This window comes from Urocampus carinirostris, chromosome 13 (assembly GCF_059441175.1).
Source record: "Urocampus carinirostris isolate Australia breed hairy pipefish chromosome 13, RoL_Ucar_1.0, whole genome shotgun sequence".
NCBI classification, from domain to species: domain Eukaryota; kingdom Metazoa; phylum Chordata; class Actinopteri; order Syngnathiformes; family Syngnathidae; genus Urocampus; species Urocampus carinirostris.
In genome coordinates, this window is record NC_142361.1 from 7,207,558 (window position 1) to 7,235,146 (window position 27,589).

At 38.2% G+C, this 27,589-nt stretch overlaps 1 protein-coding gene across 2 annotated transcripts; it reads left to right on the top strand.

The window, feature by feature from the left end:
• The first annotated feature begins 1,352 nt into the window (after window positions 1–1,352).
• On the top strand, window positions 1,353–26,790 carry cdhr1a (cadherin-related family member 1a). 2 transcript variants are annotated; one of them, XM_088351548.1, is made up of 17 exons: window positions 1,353–1,503; window positions 2,321–2,416; window positions 3,911–4,056; window positions 4,130–4,180; window positions 4,560–4,649; window positions 5,104–5,190; window positions 6,603–6,719; window positions 8,179–8,322; window positions 8,416–8,494; window positions 9,380–9,480; window positions 9,557–9,760; window positions 13,379–13,531; window positions 16,357–16,521; window positions 17,711–17,778; window positions 22,412–22,640; window positions 22,724–22,981; window positions 24,345–26,790. In XM_088351548.1, exons 1-17 carry the CDS (start codon window positions 1,443–1,445, stop codon window positions 24,900–24,902), a joined length of 2,607 nt encoding a protein of 868 aa, XP_088207674.1. In that variant the 5' UTR covers window positions 1,353–1,442; the 3' UTR covers window positions 24,903–26,790. The 2 variants fall into 2 exon arrangements, with proteins under 2 accessions (XP_088207674.1, XP_088207675.1); XM_088351549.1 differs by having other exon boundaries at window positions 23,600–24,492.
• Window positions 26,791–27,589: the final 799 nt, after the last annotated feature.

Here is a 27,589-nt window from a genome sequence, read left to right on the forward strand (position 1 = left end):
GTTGTCATATGACAACGGTAGGCTTTACAGGCTTACCATTGGACTCACAGCAGTCAAAAATCAAAGTTTGTGCATGAAAATACCTATCTATTGCTTTTGACAAATTTACTTAAACACAAATAACCAATTACTAATTGTTTTTAAAATGGCATTGGGTACAATTTAGCACCTTCCAGTAGGGACATAAAAACGTAATTCATTAAGGAACATTTATTGCAACAATAGAAAATGCTTTCCGGATTTGCATGTTAAGGGGACCGTGAAATGCAAACATGAACTATCATACAAAAATGCATTGTTTAAAAAAATCAGTGGTCAGTGGTATTTATTTTAAATAACAAGAGGCTCACCTAGAATGAGTTCACAAGATTATCCACCATATTATCGATACAGCTACCCCAAAACCAAAAACACCTGTGTTGTCATAGTTTTTCAAACATAAGGCACACCGGACATTTAAATTGAGACTACAGTAAAACCTATCATTTATCTGGTAGGGCCTTTACACACCTACCACAATGAATAATCAGTTGATATCTATCACTGATTAAGATCGCATGATATATTATTTGCACTGGGACCAAAATCACAGCAAAGAATGCACCAATATTTTACCCACAGACCACCGGTGGTACAGATGAAATATAATATGGCATTTGACCTTATTTCATGATCACGCAAATTTTACTCATGGTGCCAGAAACACCGATTTGCACACTGCATTCTGATCGGTTAAACGTTTTTTCCACTTCTTTACCTGTGTGTCAATAACCTTTCAGTTTGATATGTATACTTACGTAAAAGAGCTTGTATTTCATTAAAATACTTTCTGTTTTCTGTATTCAACATTATTGGCACACAGGCGAAAAAGTGGAGGGACTGTTTGACCTATCAGAATGCACTATGCAAATCAGTGTTTCTGGTACCATGATTTATTGTGATAATGGGATAAGCTTTAATGCTTTTTTGTATGTCTTCTGAACCATTGGTAAAGTTCGGCGCTCTTAACATCATGCACTGAGTCCGAATCCCATTGCGTACACCGTATTTTGATTTGGGCTAGCGCATATTATCGATTGATCAAAAACTGATCACATACAGAAGTATACCATAAAGCCTCTCCTGTAGTAATGCCCACCAATAAATACTTTCCAATCTTATCCACCGTGTTCTGCACTATATAAGGCGTACCAGCCCATAAGGTGCATTTTCTTATTTCTGGCCTGTTTGTGGTTTTTAGATGTGTCTTATATGCCGGAAAATAAAGTTTAAACAAGTAATACAAGTAATGCAAATTTTGTAGTCCCAGGTATGACTCTTAAGCAGTGTCATTGGATTAGCTGGCCGGAGCATATGCCTTTAGTCGGACAGCAAACACCTCGAGAAGAACAACTCATGCGTTTGCCCTCATGGTTTGAGTTCAACGCTTGACTTTTTGAAGAATGAAGTATGTGAAGATTGTACATTTGCCACTGCTCTTCGCCTTTTTGCATGTCTGCCTAGGTAAGTCTGTTTCCTTAATTTTACATGTGTTCCAGAAAACAAGAAGACTTTCTATTAGTTTCACATAAGGACTCAGGCTTAGTACTGCGATGTAATTGAAAAGAAACAAATATTAATGATAAATAAAAGGAAAAAAAATAGTCTGGTCATCAGAGATCTATATAAGGTAAATGTTTCTTGTTAGGGTGACATAACTCAAAGTTAATCCTTACGGCACCACAAAAAGAAATGTTAGCACCATTCCGCCTTGTTTATAAGAGATACTAATGTAACAGAAATAAAAACTTCTAGTGCGAAGTAAAAATATATAGAGAGATCACATTTGCTGTATACAAGCATCAGAAACAGTTCCTGGTATTGAATACTATTTGATTTTAACTACATCTATACCAGAGTAGCCAACCTTTATGAATTTGAGACATACTATTTCTTGACTGAATGGCAAGTGAAAACGTCATTGAGTATAAGAAGAAAATTGGAACTGATACTCTGAAATTTTTGTTGCAAATTAACTTTTAAAAATGTGTTTTTTGTTATAGAGTCTAACTATCCATATAACAGATAAGGTCTGCAAAATCCTGCCCTGCTACGTAAAATAAACAACACCAAATGTACTGCATTTGCGGAAAGAACATAGAAACATGCTGAAACAATTGTTTATTTGGTAAATAAGATCAAGTTGTTTACACAAATAATCATTGCTGTGAGTAAATAGCTGCTGCATTGCGTTTATAACGGTTATTATTGCTTAATAAGGGAAATTGCGATCATTAGTTGGACAGGTATGCAAACCGTCATTCGTATTTGTGTCCTTCAGCTCAAGCGGACTTTGCACCGTATTTCTTTGACAATGGACCGTACAGCAGCAACGGCAACATGGCTCTGTTCAGCCTATCGGAGGACACGCCCGTCGGTGAGGTTGGCTAGATACTGCTAGCGTGTGATTGTACTTATGTGTCAAAGTCATGGCCTTAGCAGCTGTTGTGTTGTATGACATTTTACAATATACACTCAAGCCATTATATAAACCATCTTGTTGACTTGTTTAATTGATGACTCTCCTCTCTGACCTTCTGTTGTTGTTCTGCGGTTAAGGACTCAGTTGTCACGTGTCAGGCTTAATTTACCACTACAGTGCTACACAAGGATATAGGCGACAGCACCTACGCAGATATACTAGCTGGTCAAGTTAGTGAAGATGGACAATGGTTTTCTATCTTTTCTTTTGCATGTCCGTTGGATTGCAGGCGCATTTACCACCTAGGCCTTGAGTAGTGTTATGTCTGAATCAATCCAACCCCCAATATTATGGCTATAAAACCTGTACCGCACCGAAAGCTGTAACATATAAATAGCATCATAACATTGCATTTTTATTTCAGAATATCGCCACATTTTACTTACCAAAAATAATTTTCACTTGTACACAAAATCCTTCCTCCATTTGTCACTTATTAGTGGACAGGTGTTGATATAAGTAGGTGTTTCTCTCAGCAATGAAAAAATATATATATATATATTTTCTTGAAAACTCCATCTTAAAGATTGCTTTGACAGTAAATATATATATTTATATTTTATAGGTTATATTTAGGTTAATTGGTGTCTTCAAATTATCCTTAGGTGTGAGCTGGCAACAAGTTCAGGGTGTCGCTTGCCCACTGCCCAAAGATAGCTGGGATTGGCTCTAGTACCCCCGCGACCCTACTGAGGATAAGCGGTTTCAGATCAAGGATAGATGATTCAAATGTTTTTTTGGGCCAGCACAGAAGGCCTTGCAGGCTCTGACGGCACGAGTCTGGTAAAATCAGAGGCTGGAGATTAATTGTAAGTAGCAGAATATATTCTCGAATCTATCAAATTTGCAATTGAGTTTCTCAGTGACAATTTAAAGCAAGTCTTTTATTCTTTTTCTGATGCGTTGCAAAAGTCAACATGAAACCAAAACTGCAGTCTTCTCCTTGCCATTGTTTGAACATGTTTTCGCGTCATCAGCCAAGTTTATCAAGTTGGGTTTCCACTATTTGTTGTTATCAGCAGGATTGCTAGCTTTTTGTACAAGGTTCTGTTTTATCAGTCATTTCAAAAATCTGCTCTCGCGCTTGCTCCTCTGTGGTCTTGTGATTGGTTTTGTGCTTCTTGATATCAGCTTGAAATTCTTGTAATTATTAATTATAGGTTTTGACATTAGTTTGAATTTCTAGTTTTCTCAAAAATATCTTATATGTCTAAAGCGGATATATTTTATGTGCTGTATTGTTTTCATTAGCTCTATCAATGTTGTGTTTGATTGTCTGCTATGTACCTAATGTCCAATTTTGATAATCCAACTTCCTTCTCACTTTTTTGAAACTTGAAATTTAAAGCATTTGTAAATGACATATTTAATGATTATATTTCTTTTCAGGTACGCAAATATACTGCCTTAATGGTACCGACCCTGAAGGCCAAGAGGTGAGCTACGGCCTGTCGTTTGATCCAGGTTCCAAAGAATACTTCAGGGTCAATCCCAATACAGGAAATGTGACTTTAGTTCAAAGGCTGGATCGAGAGGTGAACACAGGCACGCTGAAGTTCAGTTCTGAATTGTTTGAAAAACTATAACCATGTGTTCTCTTTTACTAAGAAACAAGATTCAATTGATGTGATGGTTAGCATTACAGATGGCAAAAGCAAGGTAAGGGTGATCTGTCTGCTATAAGGATTATACAGTATGTCTTAAATCAAGTCAAATGTATTTGTATAGCCCATAATCATAGTCCCCCATATGTTGTTAGAGCAATAAATTTAGAATTTCAGCAATGCTAAGCCCTTGCCAAATCTTTAGCGAAGAATGTTGAATCGTTTATGTTTAGTGTTAGCTAGTCCATACCATAAACAATTCGCTACCGTGACTGTTACAAAAGAAAAAGTACAATTTCACACTTTGCAGTATTGTGTTGTGCAATGTTACACATGCCATACTAAATATAAATATATTGTAAAAGTCTTCTTCTGTTTCATTTATATTTGTATATCTAACTGCACATTTCTTTTGTTTTTTTTTTCCATTTCAGGTTGTCGAAAGAGTGACAGTTTTTGTGATGGACACAAATGATGAGAAACCGGAATTTCAAAACATGCCTGCCATCATTGACGTCCTTGAAGTATGTGGGATTTACATGTCAATGTCATAGAATTGGATATTGTATCCTGATTGCTCGTATGACTGCCTAGCTAACTAAACAACGATAGGTAAAATTCTCATAAACCTACTCGGGTGGGGCAGAAGCACACTGCCGAAAAGCAGATAAATGCAATAGACGGTGGTCTTTTGTCCTGGCATATTTTGGTGCAAGGGAAATCAGCCTGTTAGGCAAGAGTCCAAGAGTTCATCAGGCAATAGGGTTCGATACACTGGATAAACAAAGAGGCGACAATTCTTGGGATGTGCCGAGAAAGACAATGAACTAGCAAGGAACCAAAGAGAACCTGAGTGTAGGATCGTGACAAATAACTACATAATATATCATTGTAGATTTAACTTCCCTTATGATTTCATAGTATTCCATGTTGCATTTTGATTATTGACTTAATCTTGTTTGTTTGTGCTAATTGCAGACCACAGAGTCTGGAAACAGCATCTTCAATGCAAAGGCAGTGGACAAAGACACAGGTTCAGGGGGATCGGTCACCTACTACCTATTGGTAAATTCCCCACACTTTGGGATTTTGATTGCAACCCTGCTACTTGTTCCCCCCAACATTTAGCTCATTCAATGATATAACGTATAAATACTTTTTCAGAAGCATGTTCTGTGAGTGCCACGTATAAAGATACGTTTTGTTTTTTGTTTTATTTTTTTTAAATGTATTGTTAAGCATTTTAACGTATCAAGGAATTGTTTCAGTATGATAAATCACCATTAGGGTAAGGGTTAAGGTTAGGATTGGCTTTCAGATCTTTGTCCACACATCAAGGAAGCCCCCACTTTGTAAAGTTGCTTTCTTTATCCAGTAATTGAGAGTGTGTAGGTGGCCCCATACGGAGAGTATAGGCGTAGTTAAACTGCGTAGTGAGAGTAGCAAAATATGGATGAGTACATACGGTTAATGCTTCAACAGAGCTTCTTTATTTCTAAAAAAAAATGAAGAGGTTTTGAGCAGCGCAAAACTTTTTCGCGCGGCCAACCGCGTGTGAATTTCTTACCGCATGTAAAGCACTGCTGTATCTCATCTGTATCGCGATCTCAAAGCGTCCAACAGCGTCTGCTTCACGGGCAGAAATTTCTGGCCGTGATTCAGCCTCGATATGCCCGTGAAAGGCTGTGTGACCATGCCTTTAGATATTGGAGGTGTCACAAATGCAAAAAAAAAAGAAAAAAAAGACCAAAGTGAAAGTTTTTTGGGAAATGTTTTCAAGAAATTTAGCAAAGTTAAACTGTTATTTACGATACAACGGTAAAAGCTAGAATCATACTTTGTTTTCTAATAAAAGATGAAGGTTTCAAACTTTCTTTTCATGTGCTCTATGACTATATACTGTAGCTACGGAACTAAATTGTATCTAGACCTTCAAAAATGAGTCAAAATTTAGCTGGCGTTGGCTCTTCCCATTCTAGAAAAATGGCTTGCAGTAAACGAGTTCCACTTTTTTAACCATAGAATCAGATCAGTGGCCCAAATGTGGCGACAAGGTTTTACTCCATGTCAATACAAGCCATCTCGCATTAGTGGCAAGGATTAACGTAACAATTTCATTTGCGCACATGCGGCTGATTTGGCGACGGAACGGCTATCAGCGTTAGTGTGCACTTTGGGGCTTTTAAGAGCATCTGGCCTATGGTAGCATGGAGCAGTGAGATGAGGCACATCTGGATAGGGACAGTGTTCACCTGCATATATGGAGCATATGGGCTCCTTACATCCAGATGGGCAAAGAGAAATGCACTACATGGCCTAGTTGAAGAAGCCGTCTTTTGTATTCTCATACACGTTTTCGTCTGAGCGCTCACGTGAGAGCTGGTTATAGGGGGGTTTCAACTGACGTGACCTTGTTTGATTCAATTTAGTGTTTTTTTTTTTTTTTAATCCTGCTTTTATGGTGCGCTCTGTTGCAGAACGCGCAGTCCAGTTTGTTTGCCATTGACAGACACAGTGGTGTCATTCGCATCAAGCTTGAAGAGACATTGGACTACGAGACAACAAAAACACATTTTGTCGTTGTTATTGCAAAGGTACACAGAAGATCAAATTTATTTGGTTTTTCTTAATGGTGCAAAACAAGGGCATAGTTTTGGCTTGGACGTAGGGGACGCGTCCCCAAGAATATCGAGCAATCATTGTTTTGTCCCCACCAATATTATGTTATTACAAGGGGTTAGAGAAACTGGGAATTTTCTTGTTTGAATTAGTTTATAATTACAATAAACACGGCACCAAGATTTTAGGCACTATAATGTTTCATTTTTTTATTTAAAAATAAAAGAAAACATTTAAAGTATTAAAAGATAAATAGAAATATGGCAGCACGGCGGTGCAGTGGTTAGCGCGTGTCCGGCACAGTTCTGAGGTCATGAGAGCAAACCTCCTGTGTGGGGTTTGCATGTTCTCCCCAAGCTTGCGAGGGTTTCCTCCGGGCACTCCGGTTTCCTCCCACATTCCAAAAAACATGCATGTCAGGTTAGTTGGCCGGTCCAAATTGTCCCTAGGTGTGCATGAGCGAGTGAGTTGTCTGTCTCTATGTGTCCTGCGACTGGCTGGCAACCAGTTTAGGGTGTCCCCTGCCTAATGTCCGAGGATAGCTGGGATGGGCTCCAGCACCCCTGTGACCCTACTGAGGATAAGCGGTGACGATAATGGATGGATGGATGGATAGAAATATTACTGTTAAAACTGTTTCAGAACAAAAGCCAAGACAGTCAAACTAAAATGGAGAAATCTAAGGAAAACAAAACACCTTTTAAAGCACAATATTTTGAGAATAAAATCAGCAATGTAAATAAAGTGTCAATTGTCTTTCATTCCCAGTTTCTCATTGGTTCCATTGCCATAGTGACAACAGGGTTTTGTTCAGAATCAGTAAAATCATTACATTTTCATTGCAGCATTGCTTTCTCCAGGGTGAGTTTTTTTCATGAGTTAATGTCAAATTGTATCAGACAATACAAATTACACCTGGCATTATCTTTTTCTATAGTCTGCACAGTGCTGCACTCACCGTTTGCCTCTGTCATTTTTAGCTTCTCATATGGGAGGGCAGAATCTTTCACCCAATGTTTTGCCTGGCAGGCAGGATACAACAGCAGGTGCTAAAAGTGTGCCTGTATGTTACACACTTAGGCATAAACCCTAGTGCCCAAGGACTGTGGGTAAGAGAAGGAACGGGTTGCCCTACAAAGATAGCGGCACTTTGAGGATATTGTCGGTTAAGCCAAAGATCGATTTCAGGACAAAAGTATTGACCTGATCCAAGTACTTGCTTAGCAATGAATATATATATTTGGATCTTCAAAATGCGCTATGTCCCCACCAGTGCAAAGACCAAACCTACGCCCTTGGCACAAAATAACTCTTACCTTTACTCAGGTTCTCTTTGTTTCTGTTTTTATTCTCAAGTTATTTTCTTTAAGAAGCTGCTGAAATAAATCGGAAATGAATTGAGATGATCACAAATTTACGTGGATTTTTGTTCAGGATGGTGGCGGCACTTTCAACGGTAAAGAGCAGTTTTTGTCATCCTCCGCTACCCTGACAATTAACGTGATAGACGCACAGGACACGCCTCCGTCTTTTATTGGGACGCCCTACTTTGGCTACGTTTATGAAGTTTCACTCCCTGTGAGTTCGATAGTAGTGCAACTGCCATTTTGAGCACTAAGACTTGTCACTATTCAGATTCAAATCACTGTTACCGTACGTATTGTTTTCCAGGGGTCTGAAATTTTCACTGTTGTAGCTAAAGATGGCGACGTGGGAAACCCAAATCCAATTCGTTATTCTTTTGAAGAAGGTAAGTTTGCTGTTTACAGAGTAATGTTTAGTGTTAAGCATGATACTCAGAAACGGTAAATAGTTACAGTAATAGGTACGTAATTTAAAAAGTAATTCTGCCCAGGTTAATGACACAAAAAAATACCATATTACTTTAAAAGTATCTATCTAGTTACAAAATACTGTTATAGCAGTGAACCCTTCATATTTCTTGGCTTGTGCAAAAATGAGAGCTTGCAAATGAACAAGACATTCTATAACAATTTTGTCTCTGGGCTTCAAACCACGCAAAATTCTCCATTTCTGGGTACTGTCCAAGACATAGTTTTTTTCCCCCTCAGGCATGGTCTATTGCAAAAATAATTTCACGAATTAAAAAAAAAAATCAGCACACTTTTACCATAAAATCTGTGCTCAGGTTTGCCCCTTTGACTTCACACTGGTTTGTTGTTTCTGCCAAAGGCTTGCTGCCAACCGTTCACTACCGGTGAGACACTTCCAAATATGTACATATAAACTGACCCTTGATTTCGGTATTTAATTTTATAGTTGTAAATTTGACTTGGATGCAAGTAGAAAGTCTGATTCCTGGTACTCTGTGCTTGAGATGGCGCTCCCATGACCATATTCAGTTTTACTTTGTAAGTAGATAAAAATATGGCCACACTTCTGACAGAGTTCCTGGTGGATTGAGGGTGGTATGACACTGCATGAATAATCCAAGAGGATTCTGACAACAGTTGACCCTGTAATCTGAATTAAATAGTTATCGGAATAATGCAGGTTGAATTACAAAGGTTTATAAATAAGGTGTTATAGTACTCATTACCGAGAAAAGTAATTATGTTCCTTTGTGGTATTCCCAGCACTGCTAATTTATAAATATATTTGTATTTTTTACAAGGTGATGATGGAGTTTTTAGCATCAACGAGACCTCAGGTCGTATCACCCTGCTTACAAGTCCCACATTTCTAAAGCGGGAAATCTTTAACATCAAAGTCAAAGTGTGTAGTTATAAATATCCCTTTTAGTATCTAATATCACATGTTATACATGATTCTTTGTTTTTCCTCATTCCAGGCATCTGAAGTAAGTCCTAGAGGCCGTCTTCTGGACTATGGGACAACCACTTTGGTGATCCGTGTGGTGGACCTGAACAACAACCCACCAACGTTCTACGGCGAGAACGGCACTCAGAGCACATTTGAGCTGACATTGTACGAGCATCCCCCGGAAGGTGAAATTCTGCGGGGCCTTAAAATTACAGTCAACGACTCTGATCAGGTGAGCACAATAAACTGAAAAACTCTGATGTTGTTTAGTAACATTTCACCTGAGGTTGGCCGTGTATCATTTCTTCCTCATGCCATGAGGCTCTTTAACTCCACCCGGGGGAGTAAAAGCCCACATTAAACCCCACCCCCACATTTGCATATTACCCTATTTTTATTACAGTGTGTATTTTGTGTAGCACTATTTAAATACTCTATATCAACACGTTATATTGAGTATTTCTGTACTCAATATAACGTGTTGATATAGATTTATTCTAATTTTTTTTTATTTTTTTTTCAACACGGGATACTGCTGGAAGTGTGAATTTCCCTACAGGGATGAATAAAGTATCTATCTATCTATCTATCTATTTTACTCCTAGGCCTTCAGTAGACTGATTTAATTCAACCCTCAATAAATATTTTAGGGTTATAACACATTTAGACTACAGCTGCTTAACATAGAAAAAGCAACAATAATGATCTCTTAAAATCGCGGTATTATTTAGGAATATAGCCATATTTTACTCAACGAAAATTATTTGTGCACAAAATCCACCCCCCTTCATTTCCTAGAGTAATTTCAATTACCCCGTTGTGCAAAATTTCTGTGTGTTTTAGTCCCATCAAAAATACATTTTCTACTGCCATCAAAGCTTATCCCGAAAGTCTAAAAAAAAAGTTTTATCCGATTTAGTGTAAAAAAAAATGTCTGTTCGACAGAAGTTGTGGACATGGCATTTTTTTTCTCACTTTTTAATTGTGAAACTTCTGTTACTAACCCCTAGCCAATCTTAGTTCAAGAAAGGTGACATTTCTCAAGGCCTGCTAGCAAGCGCTGTTCCCGCCGATTCGAAATCGAATTGGCTAAACCAACAGCTTTTGTTGAACACTGATTTTATGTTTCACGGCATTCAGAAGTCTTTGTGAAGGCTTTAGGCCATATTACTGACCCTAGCAACAAGTATTGGTTTAAGTGTGTTTGGTTAAATGCTTAAATATGGACGTACCCATTAGGAAGCAGCGCAACCAAGGGAAAGGCAACGAAAGGAAGCCGACAAATTAGAATTATTTAATACCTGGACAAAATATAATAAAATCACATTTAATTATTTAAGCCAGCAGAGAAGGCCTCGCAGGCCGTGACAGCCCACCACTGCTTCCACATAGCCGCATTTCATCATTTATTTAATGATTAAAGGTTTTACCCAATGTGGTGACCTTTATTGTTATTAAGGAACAAATTGAAAGCTAAATGTCTCACTTGAAAGCTTAGTCTGGCTTTGAATCAAATTATATTCCATTGATTGTTTCCTGGAATGTTATTCAAAGTACTTGACAATCCCTTTTAGCAGGATTGAAATAGCTTTTTTTTGCTGCATGGATTATGTTGTCTATACAATGCAATCCAAAAAATAGCTTACATGGAATATTTCAAGTTAGGAGGTGTCCAGGAAAGTTCAAGAAGTGGTGTCACAAAAACAAGCTATTGCAATAAATTTGGCAGCATTTTTATTGGTCACATTCAAAGTTATACCGTACATGGAGTTCCCAATATAGTTCTGTTTATAGAATAGAATAAAATAGAATAGATTAGGCAAGGCAAGTTTACTTGTATAGCACAATTCATACACAAGGCAATTCAAAGTGCTTTACAGAAATGGCAGTCAGGTTAAAAACACACAATAAAAGACTTTGAAAATTTAAAATGTGGTTTTTAAAATGCATTAAAACCACAAAACATAATAAAATCAATTAATTAAAATAAAGTAAAAGTGAAGAGTGCAGATAGAACCCTTTCAGTTGTATACGTTGTGAAATATTGCATGCAACTAAATTAGATATAGCACTCCAGGGTAAACAAGTACCGTATTTTCCGCACTATAAGGCGCACCTAAAAGTCTTATTTTTTTTCAAAAGCTGACCATGCGCCTTATAACACAGTGCGCCTTATATATGGCTCAATATTAAATTCGCAAGGTCTCGCAACTACGAGAAACAGCCGCCGACTCCATTTTTCGCGCTGTGCATACTGGGAAATATTAAACGATTGGTAGTTGCCGGGGCTCGTGTTGTATTTGTTTACTAAGTGGCAAAATGGCTACCCCATTAAACTGCTTAATTCATATTCAACAAATACAGTATTTGTCTGAATCCAGGGTTATGACTGGTGAAGATGTAAAGCACAATTTACCTTAAACAAACGCAGAATTATTCAGAATGTCACGTTTGAGAGAGAGAGAGAGAGAGAGCGAGAGAGAGAGAGAGCGAGCGAGATTCTCTTTCATACGTGCATTTGTATAAAAAATGGCTCCTGTTAAGAGACACGCGTACAACGCCGAGTTTAAACTCAAAGCGATCAGTCACGCAGCACAACACGGCAATAGAGCGGCAGCGAGAGAGTTAAACTTAAATGAATCGATGGTACGGAAGTGGAGAAAGGATGAAGATAAGCTCCGCCAAGTAAGGAAAACTCAACAAAGTTTCCGTGGCAATAAAGCAAGATGGCCAGAGTTAGAGGAGACACTTGAACAGTGGGTTGTTCAACAAAGAGCGGCAAGCAGAAGTGTCAGTACGATAACTATACGTATGAAGGCAACAGCGCTGGCACAAAAACACCGGACGTGTTGGATGGCCCATTCACTGAGATATGGTCAATTCGAACACAGCAGAAGAAGAATTCGAGGGATTCGTCGATGAGGAGCTTATAGAGTGATCTTTGTTTTTCTTTTGTGTGTTTACGTTTTACATTTTACAGTTATTATGTTATTGCTTTGCACTCGTTGTTTTTGCACATTACGAGTGTCACTTTATTGCGATTGCACTAACGTTTCATTTAAAATAACAGTATCAGACGTTTTTTTCTTTGCGTGTTGACTAAATGGACAAAAAATAAAATGATATGTCGATGTTGTTCAAAGATGTTAAAGATGTGTCACGAAAATGCTTTACCTCAGAGAAAATAATAAAACGGCTGTTTATTTATTTTGGGAGTGAATGGAGTTGTGGAAAGCTTGTTTGTTAATAAAGTTTGACCTTTTTGAATGGTTTGTTGACATTCCCTTGAGCGTGGCAACATCTAGAGGTTGCATAAAGTAACTACATTCTCTACTGTAGTCAAGTCGTCACATTTATTTACCGTAAATAGCCCTTAATCCCAAAAATGTCTCGAAGGACTGCACAGGATTACAATTACAAAATTGCACAATTACCTGATCTTAAACCAGCATGCACTTATAGCGCCTTATAATGGGGTGCGTCTTATGTATGGCATAAGTTTTAAAATATATCATTCATTGAAGGTGCGCCTTATAACATGGTGCTTCATATAGTGCGGAAAATACGGTAATAAAGACTTTAAAGAGAAAAAAGATAGGGGACTATCAGGATAACTCGGCAAAAAATAAATAAATCAAAAGGGAGTTATTAAAATGGTATTTTACAGTTTTATACAAAGTCTTATACACTGGTGAAAGTGCAAGAAAAAAATGGCTGTAATATTAGTTTTTCAGGGCCAGTCAATAATGCCATTGATAAACACATTGGCATTTTGGACGAACAGAGAAGTTTGTCGATAAGTTATCTGGTTTATCGTACAGCTCTAGCGCGTAATATTGTGTACTCACAGGGGGCCAACGCAAAATTCAACCTGAGGCTGATTGGGCCAGGAAGAATGCTACGGGTTGTCCCACAGACAGTCCTGAATGAGGCCCAAGTCACAATCCTGGTGGAGGACTCGGCAGCCATGGATTATGAGAAACATCACTTCCTCACGTACAAGGTACAGTATGTGTATTTTGAAACTCATTCGATCCAGCCTAGTTAAGACCTTCGCTGATAGTTATTTTTAGAAATCAACTCGTTTTAAAAATCTGCGACTTAACTTTAATCACTGATTCTTAAAATTGTGAAAATAAATGAATAGAAAAAGATAAAAAACATATACTGGTATATATTTTTTCTTTCACTGCAAAACCAAATGAAATAATTGAATGAGTTCAGGAATGTAAAAAGGGACGTTAGTGGTGTGTGTAAGTACACCTTGGTGGCACCCATCCCTCTCCAGGACTTTCAAACTGATAGTAGGTTTTTGCTCCCTCAAATGGTGTTAATGGTTTCCAGTAGCAGGAGAGACCTCCTGATCTGATTCAGACACGGTCCCTCCATTATCTGGTCGCTGTTATTTTTTTGGTGAAAAGCATCATCCGCCTGTTAGGATATGAACTGGACCTTAGAATTGACCTGCAGTAGCATATGACAATACTGAAACTAGACCCTAAATCACTATTTTGTTCCAAATCTTTAAGGATCACATTAATACGCATTGCTTCACTTGTGGCTTTCCTTTTGTTAAAAAAACAAAACTTTGTCTCGATGATGACTTTGCATCTCATAAAAAAGCATAAATGAGTTATAATGTGTTTCATAAATATATTGATAAAATATCCCTATAAACGGTTCCACTAAAAATGCATATATAAATACATAAATATCTAAAAAAAATGGATATACAGACGCTGCTGTACTTGCGAATGAGATACATTCCGGACAATCGTTTGTAAGTTGAATTTGTTCGTAAGTTACCTCAGTGCTATATTTTGTATGGAATGTACGTTTAAGGTTTACATAAGTGTGTTTAAGGCTTTTATAAGTAACTTGTATTGTTTTGTACTAAAAAAATAAACATTTAATGAAATAATATGCTCTATAAAGATAAATAAAGTTAAGTTTTACTTACCTTTGTGGTAGAAAGTGGCAGAAAAAAAAACAATCCAACCATTTTCTCAACCGCATCAAGCTTTCTTATTCCACTTTCATTTCAAAAGAAATGGTTCGCCTCTTCTTTACACTTTACATATTGAATGGATGCACGAGATATTAAACAATAAAAATATCAAAGTTCTTAGCGCGCTGAAGATACAGTTAGTATGTGTACACACGAACTAGGAAGAGGAACCCGGAATCCTTTTTAGGGGTGGATGCTGGGTGAGCTCTCATAGTACCATACGCCGGTAGCGGCAGAAAGAAGCATTACAGTACTGTCCTGTATTCTGAAAAAGGTGTGCAGTACAAAATCTAACTTACAGCAATGTTTTCGACATCCCGACAAAATTGTTTGTATCTACCGTTTTCCGTAACTCGAATGTTTGTAAGTAGGGGAGACGTATTCACTAATACGTCAATTTAACAACCACTATAAAGATAAAATACGTAACTCGAATTATGTTGTGCTATTAGATAACATACGGACAAATTTGTTGTGCTAACGTGCTGTGTTCGAAAGTATGGTCATTAATGTTACAAAGTTAACTGTTGATGCCTTTGAAAAAAAAGCGTCTTATATCCCCTGTCCGCTTTTTTGATGCCGTCCTGTTATTTGCTCCTAATTCTTTACAACGCGCCTAAAATGATGCGCATTATTTTAAAGTTACTTGTCATCGTTCACATAAAAAAAAATCAGTAATGTCATTAAAACATTTTAAACTATTTCATAGTAGTACAAAAATGCATACGGTATTGGGGAAAAAAAGATCATGTCACATTTATTTGTGTTGCACTTAATCACAAAATGTCTTCAAAAGACTGCACAGGCAACAATTACACCATCCCCTGATTCGAAACAGACATGCAGGCAAAGAAAAACTCAAAAACCTCAGCATGAGGAAAATAAGAACTCTTGCGAAGGAGCCACACAAGAGGTAATCCCCCTTACAGGATCATCAGGGTGCAAAAGATAAATAAAGATCAAGTATATAGATGTATAAATATTTTTATCTAGGAGTTGGAATTGTCACATTCACTATCACAGTAAAAACATGAATGGTGCAGAATATGCTGTTTTAGTGGACTCTTTTTGTTGCCCGAATAAGGGCCGATTATGCATGTTCCATTTTTATTTTTTGGAATCCTCAAAATAAAAATGAGATAAAAAAATTTGATTTCTTTGTTAAATTTCTCGAATTTTATGAACACAATGAAACATACCGTGATTAATTAATATTGTGTAAGGTCTAACTTTCTTTGTCACGTGGAGCATCATTTCCCACAGGATTCACTGTGCCCAACTTAACTTATATAGCTTATATAGATACATAAAGCATAAATTATAAGGCTTATGTTAGGCTGTTAATTGGTTGCGGTTAAGGACAAAAAATTTTTTATCCAATACGTCTTTTTTAACATTTAGGATTGTCGACGCTGTGTTACCTCATTGTAAAAAAATTCAACGATTTTTTTTTTTCCGAAAAGGAAAGCCTTCTTGAATAGAGCATTTTGCGTAGAGCGACTATATGAATTTTTGGGGGTCTTGATGGCACCCTCTAATGGAATTTCATGGTGAAGAATGGTTATAGCAACTGGGATTGTTTTTGATGAGGAATGGACTGAAAAAGGAATGTCTGGGATCCAAGGTGCAGATCAATAAGTAAGTGAAGCGGAGAAACAGAATGACAATCGAGTTTAGATGGTGAAGAGAGCACTTCTGTTGAGGACTTTAATTACAATAAGTCAAAAGCCATCAGCGGCACCTTAGGTGTTGAAGAAATTCTGACATATTCCCCCAAATGTTTATATTCATCCGTTGTCATTTTCATGTGTTTACTGTAGCTCCTTGCTGTCGAGATCGACACACCCGAGAGGTTCAGCTCGACGGCTGATATCATCATCCATCTGATGGACACCAACGACAACTCGCCAAAATTTTCCTCCGACTATTACATTGCCCGGATTCCGGAAAATTCACCTGGTGGCTCCAATGTCGTGTCTGTCCTGGTGAGTGGCCCCGATGATCCCTACGTCTAAAAATACACCCGCTTTAGCGTACGTCAGCGTGAGCTCGAGAGGAATGCGCCGTCCAAACCAAATGCCAGAAAGAGGCTTTAATTCTCTAAATGTTGACTTTTGGTGCTGAGGTAGGGATAATATGTGAAAACATGTAGATAAAAGCTAGGCGAGGGATGCTGCCAGATGGCTATCACTTTCATTTTGTTGCGTAACATCAAATTCCCTTTTTTTCCCTCCCATTTTGTAAAGGGGACAGAATATGTGCAGATGTGCTGCGTTCGGACCAAATATATGGTCAAGTCAACTGTTGGAGACTACTTCAGTAACACTGCCTGGCATTTAAGATAAAAGTTCTGCTCTTCTGACTTTTGTCCTTAACGTAAGCTTGGCATGAGCTAGGGGCGGTACAGACGTAAATCCTCCTATTGCGTGTACACGAGTGACGGGCGCTAGGTGCCTTGATCCCAGGCAATTTCAATTAGATAAAACAAGAGCAGACGAATGACCTTGAGAAAAGGGAAACAGTGGACAAAACCTCACTGATGCAACAGCTGATGGCATGATCACGTGACAGTGACATAAAACACACTTTCTTTTCATGACTGCGACATTATGTTCCCAACATGTCAGCCCCGCTTAGTTTTCTGAATATTTTCTTGGTTCCAAATCCCTTAGTCACCCAGGTCGTTGGGCACCACTTTTTGTAGTGTTACTTGGGCAGGTACAGTGTGACAGCGCCCATCCCTCTCTAGGCCATTTTTTGAGTAGGGGTTTGCTCCCCCACATGAAACACATAGTATTGGTTTCCATGGTTGGCAGTAGCAGGAGATCTCTCCTGATTCGACTCGCATTCAGTACCTTCATCATTTGGTCACTGTTGTTGGTGCAAAGCATCATCCCTCTCTTGATGAGTCAGACCTCGGCATTGACGGGCAGCGAATATTTCCGCTGCAGCCCAGTGTCCTTTTCCCCAAAGCCTTCTAATACGTGTGTGACTATACTGATACCATTTCCTAAATCTCTGAAAATAATCGTTTTTGTCCAGAAATTTTGAGTATGCCTATTTTCTCAATATTTTCCCAAAAGAAAATACTCAAAAAGAGGAATTGCATTTAACAAGAAAAAGAGGTAAACGATTACATCATATTGTTTTGCTGTTTCCCTTGTTGCTCTTTAGGCATTGGATCCAGACTCAGGACAATGGGGTGATGTCAAGTATTCTATCTATGGCTCCGGGGCTGACTTGTGAGTACATTAAAAACAAAAGAAAACTACCGTAAATTCCGGACTATAAAGTGCACCTTATTATAAGCCGCACCCACCACATTTTAAGAGGAAAACCGATTTTGAACTTACACAAGCCGCACCTGTATATAAGCCGCATGCGCCCACATTAAAAAAATGTAACACAGACACATAATTAACCCAAACCCGACTTTAAGTCCCGCGATTGAAACTGAATGTCCTTCTTTTTTGCTTTGAACAATTTTATTGACACTATTAACAGCAAATAAACAACGTGAAGTTTGAACAATTTTTCTCAAAGTACACAGTCCAAAAATCACAGCCGGCAAAATGAATGGTTTGATGCAGACCTGCAGAGTCCGGGTTCCGTTAAAAGTAATCCAAGGAAAAAAGTGTGTATTTCCAAAGGTAATGGTGGGAAGAATATATATCCACTATTGTCCGCCGCCTCCACAAACACTCACCTTTACCGGTCCCCACTTCCCGTCAGCCCGCGTTTTTTTCGCCCCTTCTTTTTTATTCGCCCGTGCAAAACATATCAGAATAAGTGTCTGAAATAAATACTTTACAAAAATATACAGTTACAAATACATAGCATACATGGTTACACATATTTACAAAGAAAGACGGTACACCGAGAGAGTTTTCAAAGCTTTAATAATAATAATATAACGTGCTTCGTTTTGCTTTCGCTTTTAATATAGGTGTACAAAGTGTTTTAGCCCTTTTTTTATCTTTACACGTTCATGTTATCGTAATCTTTTGTACGGAAGATTACGATAACGTGAACGTACGATTAGCCTGGGTTAGCTTTATATTTACGTTAAACATTCAAGGTAAACATTCAGGGTGTTGGAACTGAGCCCAACATTCAGGGTGTTGGAACGGAGCCCCCTTTCCAATGAACCGCTCATCACTTGTTGTGGAGACCCAGGTGCTAAATGACTTGTAAACGACCTGATTTTTTTATTTTTACACGTTCATGTTAGCGTAATCTTTCGTACGGAAGATTACGATAACGCGAACGTACGATTAGCCATGGTTAGCTTTATGTTTACGTTAAACATTCAAGGTAAACATTCAGGGTGTTGGAACGGATTAAAACGATTTACATTATTTTTAATGGGAAAAATGATTTCGGTGATCAACAAATCGGTTTTCGAACAAGGTCCTGGAACGGATTATGGTCGAGAACCGAGGTTCCACTGTATGCACAAGCCAAGAAGTTGCAGTCTTCCTCGGCGCATATATTCCACCGGTCTAAATCTTACCTTTTGTACTCGAGCGCCGCTGGCGGCCGTTAGAAAAGCTACATAAATTGGCCGCATCACTGAAAAAGCCAGAGGGTTGAACGTTTGGGAAAAAAGTAGATGCTTATAGTCCTTAATTTACGGTAATACCAAACACATCAACATATCTGCCTCTAAAGCAATCACTGAAGACATCATTGTAGATTATAAATTACTGTTTTTACGACAGTAAAAATATATTTATTAATTTTGTGATTTACGTCATATATTAATTTGAAAGAAGGTGGCACTATTTCTGATTGTTTTTTTCTCAATGCACTTCAGTAACAACTTAGCCTGAAAATGATGTGTTTTCTTGTGGAACGATATCAATCGATTTGAACATGTTTTTCAAAACTTGGGAAAGTTCTTTTTTTTCATTATTTCCTTTTTAAAGACTATTGAGAACACTTGTGTTGTTTCATTCCCCCCCACCTTTCTAAACGGCTCGCAACCACTGGTCAATACATGCTAACATGTCAATAATTCGCAATTGTGCAAATTATCCCATTTGTTTTAAGCACATCAAAGCCAATAAATGATCATTTTTCTTAAGAACGATAAAAATTCTCCTCAAATTTGTACCACCTCGAATCACAGGACATTTTCCTAGAATTTGATCGCGTAGCAAAACACATGAATGGATTTTAGGAGACTTGTTTTTCACCTATTTCATATTCATCATTTTTGCACATATTTTTGGATGGATATTTTCTTCTTTCCTTTTTTGCTTTTTGCTTCACTTACCCACTTCATTACCTAACTGTTAATTCCTTAATTTGTACATATGCATTTTTCTTTCAGCTTTAAGTCACTTAATCAACATATTAGTTTATTTTCTTTTGTCAGTTTGTTAACATTATCGGGGTAGACTATTTTCTTCTCTTATTCACTTTTAATCACCTTTTGGATCTTGTAATTGCTGGCCATGTTACTAAAATCACTTTTAACATTTCATCTCTCCATGCAAATTGATCATTTATTTATACAGTCGAACCTCGGTTCTCGACCATAATCCGTTCCAGAACCCTGTTCGATAACCGATTTGGTCGATCACGGAGAAACGTTTTTCCCATTAAAAGTAATGTAAAATCATTTTAATCCATTCCAACACCCTGAATATTTAGCAAGAACGTAAACATGAAGCTAACCCAGGCTAATCGTACGTTTGCGTTAGCGTAATCTTCCGTACGAAAGATTACGCTAACTTGAACGTGTAAAAATTAAAAAAAGGATTATGAATAGGATTTCCTACCTTTGTGGTGGACTGTGGGGAGAAAAAAACATCAAAAGTTTTTCAACCTCTTCCAAAACTTGCGGCAGTTGCTTGCTTATAGCGCTAACTTCCTTGGCCGCATCACTCGATTTCACAGCCTCCTTATTCTTTACTATCGTACTGATAGTAGATTTAGCCATGCTGTATTCACTAGCAAGATCGGGAATTCTTACAGCTCTTTCATATTTAGCTATTATGTCTTTCTTAAAGGCAATAGTTGGACAAACAACTTGTTTTTTTTTTCACCTGTCCTGCGTGCACCGACTTCTTCTGAGGCATAATTAGGGGCTAAAACGACTTCTCCTGAGGCATAATTAGGGGCTAAAACACCCGTATGCCGCTCAGCATCGCACCGTAGCGTACCGGCGTTTGAACTCCGATTTTTTGACCGAACAGCGAAGCAAGAATTTCTCGAAATTTTTGGTTCGAAAACCGAGGTTCCACTGTATTTGTAAGCGGCACTGCAGCTGAGTGGTTAGTGCTTGGGACCCTCGGTGTGGCGGTTTAAAATAAACAAGCCCAGCTTTTAGCCTTCCTATGTGGAGTTTGCATGTACTCCCTTTGCCTGGAGTGGCAGTTACAAATTGTGAATGGTTGTATTTGTCTGTGTGCACTGAAACTGGCTGGCAACCAGTTCAGGGTGTCCCCTGCCCACTGCGCTCTGCCCAAAGATGGCTTTGATGAGCTCCAGCACCCCAGTGATGGATCTATATTTGTATTTTGTTGCTTGTTTTTTGATGGGTACCACCAGGCTGTACTTGCCCAAGACACACCACAGGAAAATGGTCCTCCTATGACCCTAGTGGGTAAAGGATTTAAACCCATATCACTTCAGATCTTTAATATCAAAAGCCATAACTTTGAAGATTGCCTAGCATTCCCCTCGTCTGAACTTTTATTACTACCCGTACACGCCAATATATTCTTAGAGCCAAAAATCCAGGCTCAGCTGGAGTCACATTTCTTTCTGTATGTCAGAGTGTAATCCCAGTATAGTACCTTAATCTTGCATGAACAAGAATATTGTTTGAATTGTTTACCTTAGCGGCATTTTATTGAGTATCCGTTACTACTAAGCTGCGCCACAGTCACTTGACAACAATCAAAAACCAACATTTTTAGTGTACATGTCTTTCAATTGACTTGAGCATGGAAGGGACAACAAAATCTTTGCTCTTCTGTCACTCACCCTTCTTAATCCCATTACGGGATTGGAGATGAAAATAGACTGTTGTTTACCTCTAACTACTGCACACTTTTGCCAAAGTCATTGGAGGGTAACTAAACGCATCCATCCCTTTCAAAATCAGGAGTGTTTTACTTGCTCGGAGTGGGCGGATCGATCCAAATATAGTAATTATTAACAATAGTATTTGGATTGGATAGATTTTATTGTCCAGTGATTAAAACTTTCCAGGTATTATTTGTGTGTTAAAGTGGTGTCCTACTGAGGCAACACCACAAGTTTACATAAACACAGGAAAAAAGCTCACCTTACATATAAAAATGTAATTTGACCAAAAATGTAAACATTTTACTTTTCCTGAACAAAAGCCTGTAAAACCGTTATCACTCTCGCAACAGAGCCAATAAGAGGCAATTGACACTCCAATCACTGACTTTATGTTCAAAATAGTGTGAAATTAAGGGTGATTTAGTCTTTTTGACATTGTTATACAATTTTAGAAATTTTTTTGCTGCTTTTTTTACTTAAAAAAATATTGATATTGATTTTTGTACTGTTAAGTATTGCAATGTAGATATTTAATAAAAAAGAAAAGTTTTTGCGTCTAATTTTTTTTCTGTGTTTATTGTAATTATATACTAACACAAGAGAGAATGGTTCAATTATTCAATGATCATGACATTTTCAGGCAAAAAGTATCAGTATCGAATTGCTCATTACTACCGAGTAGTTACTAGGATTGGATTGATACCTAAATTAGAAGTACCTTCAACTATTGGTTTTTGCACTAGACATAGTGTCACAGATGAAAACACACAAAAATAAATGCATGCATTATTGTGTGAGTCTCTTAAGTGAAAGTGAGTTCTTGTTTATTTCCAGGTTCTTGATCCAGCCTTCTACTGGAATCATCTACACACAGCCTTGGGCTAGCCTGGATGCAGAAGTGCGCTCCAAGTACAATTTCTACGTCAAGGCCGAGGATTCGGAGGGCAAATATAGCCTAGCTGAGGTGTTCGTCACTGTTCTGGACCTCAATGACCACCCGCCCGCTTTCAACGATAACTTCCTGGAGAAGACCATGGTGATCGGAGCGCCAGTCAAAATTGAGGTGACGCTTGCTTTTTTGGAAAGCTTTTACCACACATCAGACTTCAGAATTTGTATCGACTTCTAACATCGATACAAACCCAGGCCATAGACGACGATGCGGAGATTCCCAACAACGTGATTGAGTATGCCATCATGAAGGCCGAACCGGACAACAACATCTTCGACATTGACCCTGACACCGGCGAAATCAACCTCAAGTCATACATCAAGTCCATGGCCATCATTCAGAACATCACCAACCAGCGTGACTTGACATGGTCTTTGGTGGTACAGGCTCGTGACATGGGCCAGCCTTCATTCAGCACCACTGCTGTGGTCAAGATCGACATAACCGAAGCAGTAAGTAGTCAAACATATAACTTATAGCTTAAGGGAGTTATTCACTCTAAAAACCTTAACTACTTTCTTGGTTTTCAAACCAAAACCATCGGTCAAATCATCAATATAGCTAGCATTACTTGAAGAAGTACTTTGTTGCCGGGATATTCAAATGTTGCTCCCATACAGAGGGCATTTTTTACGTGCAGGCATCAATCAAATTAAATATTTTTGTCTCATATTGATAAATCCGTTGGTCTTTGGTCTTTTTATCAGTTTGAAACTATTGGCCACTAAATGAACTTTGTCTATTTCTACATTGTTACCTAAGCTCTGTCATCTGCTTTTTATTTCAACTGTCCGCCGTTTTCTCATGAGTTTCATTCGATGCAGTCTCTAACATGTCTGCACATACTCCATCATAGAGAGGGGCCCACATAACTTATAAGCAGACTTATACAAAACAGACAGACAGACTTTTCAAGGTGATGTCACTGGTTGTGTTAGATTTAAGTAATTGTAAATTATTGGATGATCGAAACGATCTTGAAGCATCACTAGCTGAACAACATCCGTCAGATTAATTCAAATTTGGAGGCATCTTACAGAATCTCTTGTGTCATGTTGTCCTGTTTTCAGGTCAAATCCAGATTTTTGTCGTACTTCCTGGGACTAAGGAGACGGCCAGGGGCTGTGTTTGGAATTTTTATGACCGCTGTCACCTTCGCCATTTCCCTCACAATCTTCATTTCCACTCTCATATACTGGAACTCTGTCAAAAAGACACGTGCAAAACCTCAGGGCAAGATCAGAAAGATTATCAGGAGGCCATGAGTGACTCTTGACTCGAGATCATCACAGAAACTGTTTTGCCCTTTAACCTTTTGAAGCTACTTGACTTTTGGTTCCTTCTGAAGTGAGCTGTGTCTGTAAAGGAGTAAAGGAGCACAAATTACCTCAATATGTTCCCCATGTTTTTGATAAGCATAGCATCCAAACCACCTTGATTTTCATAGTAAAATGCTGGAAAGTCTCAACAATGGTATCCTGGACAACCTCTCTGATCTTGTCTTGAAATAATTAAAAGGCATCCGAACAATATAACTTCCTGAGATCAGCATGTTTCCATTTAACTTATGCACTGCTATCCCAGTTTCAATGAGTCTTTTAGGTCTTTATCTGCCAATGTCAGTGAATTATAGAGTATACGCAGTATACTTTTGTACCTACACTAGTGCAAATGTTGTGTAGGTAGATTTTACTTTGTAGCTGTTTTTTAGAGATTTGCCAAATTAATTAGTACGCTTAGATAGGGGCAACACTAGCCGGTTAAATGTGAACAAGTGTGACAATGGATGTCCGTTCTCCTTGTGCTCTTTTACAGACCAGACTCAAGGGGGGAACTTTGGAATCATTTTTAATACACAATAAAAATAAGCCCATGCAAATCGTAGGCGGGCTTGCCAGCTTCATTAGCTTAATGGTCCTTATCACAGTCATCATCTCCACCATAACCTTCGTACGCAACAAAAAGTCCAACCGGGTGGTACCCAACAGGCGCGTAAGGAGAAGGCCCCGTGACCAGCACGCGTGGATCTTAAAGAACCCTTTCAGAAGACCGGAGAACTCTGAGACTAAGTTCCAGTTGGAGGAGATGGAGCAAGACGGCGAGAACGGGGCAGAAAACGTCAACCACAACAACAACGTGGGAAACGTGGTCAGGCACTGGCCTCCGCCTCCGCCACCACCTCAAGCTCCTTTGCTCCCACCTCCGCCGCTTCCCTTTGTCGCTGGGGAGAGGAATTGGGTGGTGCCTACCATTTCTGCCGCTGTGGCCATGCGACCCAAGAAGAAATTGGTGGCCCAGGACACGGTGAACAGGGCATTGGTATCAGAACTAAAAATGAGACTGGAGCAGAAGAGGATGCTTAATCACTTATAACATTGTGGGAGTGTGCATGAATGCGTGAGTGAGTCTGCCCGAATGGTTTGTACGTACAGGTACATTATACACAAATGCGTGCCTGTTATAAGTATGTCCTGTGTAAAAATCTTGGGCAACAACATGTTTTGAGTACTATTTTGATACCTTTTCTGCTATCGTGGCCTGTTTGTCAAAACAGTATTCTTGAGGTCCCCCGCCTCCACAACTGAAAAACATTTCTTTTCTCAACGATTTTGACTGTTTATCATCTTTTTCGCAGATTATGGATTTGTAGTGGTGTGCCGTGCATTTCACACCAAGGCCTTCAATAAATATATGTCTGAATCAATCCTACCATACTATTTTATGGCTATAAAACATATACTGCCGCTACAGCCGCGAAACTTATTGAAAAAAAGCATAAAAATAATAACCTCATAAATTTGCACTAGGAATATATCAAGGAATACAGCCAAATTGTACACAACAAAAATCATTTTATTTGTGCACAACATCCATCCTCTTTTTCTCCTCAAGAAAATTTCAATCACTCTCTCGTACGAATCATCTGTGCATTTCTGTTCTATCAAGAAGTTATTTTCTATCGCCAGTAAAGCTAATGCAAAAACTTGAGCACGTCTTGTCGTATTTTTGGAATAAGTGTTTACTTGATTTAGGGCTGAACATTTTTGACAGAAGCTGCAGTCGCTGGGATTTTTCCATTCACCTTTTTGTTGTAGTATTCACATTACAACCCCCTATCTTAGCCAATCATAGTTTGTGAAACCCCTGATGTTTCCTTGGGCCATTTAGAAGGCTCAGCCAATTCTAAATCGATTGGCTAACCCAACAGCTCTATTGACACTGATGTCATGCCTCATGGCATGCAAAACTGATTGTCAAGTATTTCAGGTAGATTTCTGACCCTGGCAACAAGTTATAGTTGAAATTGATTTGGTCAAATATCTGAATAGATCTGAAAAAGCATAACCAGGGGGAAGCATTGATAGGAAGATTACAGATATATGGCTCTATTTAATTTGTATTTAACGAGGAAATATAACTAACATCACATGATTCAGATATTTGTAGGCCAGCAGGGAGGGCTTTGCAGGCCCTGACAGCCCATCGTTGCAGGTTCCACAGGCTCCAAAGCAACGTTGTATCATCAAAAACTCAACTCACTGTTTTCATTAAAATGTATAATAACCTGAGCCAGGCTTATATCATATTGTCGAGCACCATAGTATTTTGTTTGAAGATCTGAAATCTGCTGGGGTCATTCTTTGCTGACTAGTTTCAGTCAAATTTTTGGGATAGAATTTCCCTGACTACTTAATATAGAAATGCGGTGAATTCATAAATGTTTGCCTTCTGTAGTTTTTCAACAACTTGGATAGTTTGATATTGCAGAAGAATAATAACTGTATAACCACCATCAACCCTTGCTAAACCAATACCTCCAGTATTAGCCCAAGACTTTGCACATTTGGCCCATTTAAACAAAACAATTGACCATTTTTGGACGTAGAAAGTATGTTGTTCTGCATCTGGCGTCAAAACTTTTGTTGAATGTACATTTTGTGTGTGAAAGTCTTGTCGAGGATTGAAGGTTTTTTGTGACAAGACTGTATGGTTGCTTTCTGGGAAATCTCCTTACGGGGAGATTTTACTGGCGCTGGCTAAAGGGATCAGCCTGAGCTGGTCCAAAGGAAGGAAACCACAGTGATCTGATTAAGACTGTTTTTAATCCCAACTGCTCACAGGTGCACCATCAAACTACAAACTGTTTCTTCTCATTGCAAAAATATGTTAAACCTTTGCAATATATTTTGTCTTTTCTGTTTTTTGATTGGATGTTTGTCACTAAAATTGTCTTCAATAATCTTGTCTGTTTTTATTTCAATGGTTTCTTTGTCTTTACTTGGTGTTATCACGAAGCAATACTTTCGCTAGTTAGGTTGTTTATGAACTCTAGCACCTCCTTCTGGGAGGGACTGAAAAATGTCAGTTTGAATGATTTGAAACCTGACCAATGGAAGTAAAACGTAGGTCCATATTACTAATTTAGGGTGGGTCAGTTACAGTGAGGCTGTTAAACAGTAGGCTAATTTGAGCTAACTGTTTAAAATGTATAATACATTGCTCAAACAATATGTTTTCTCTAGCCTTTGCAAGAATATTTTTGGGCTGCACATATTCAAGAAAAAAATCCGGAGACATAAGAAAAAATACCCTGAAAAAAGCAAAACCTTTTTAAAACAAGACAAGAATTTTTCTTGCAAAGATTAAAATTGTGACAGCCATTTTTTGTGTGCTTTGGCAACCAAGTAATTTGACAATTTTTTTCCTATTTTTACTTAAAGGGACACTAATATTAAAACCGCAATATGTCGCATAAGTAAAATACAAACTACGAAGACTCAAAACGGCCTAACAGCACCATTTTATATACACAACATTTACTTTGACCATACTATGTAGTTTGTTATTTTCAGAATACATTTTTTTATATTGAGGTTAAAACGGTAGTAACAACTAGTTTTGCTACTTTATAGGTCACATTATTAATTTTATCATTGATTACAATTGTATCATGTTAGAATAATTGAATGAACGCAGGCGTGAATGACTGCCAATACCCTCCAGTTACTCTTTTGTCCTTGATTTTGTTTTATTTATGTTTTTTTTTTTAATTGATATCA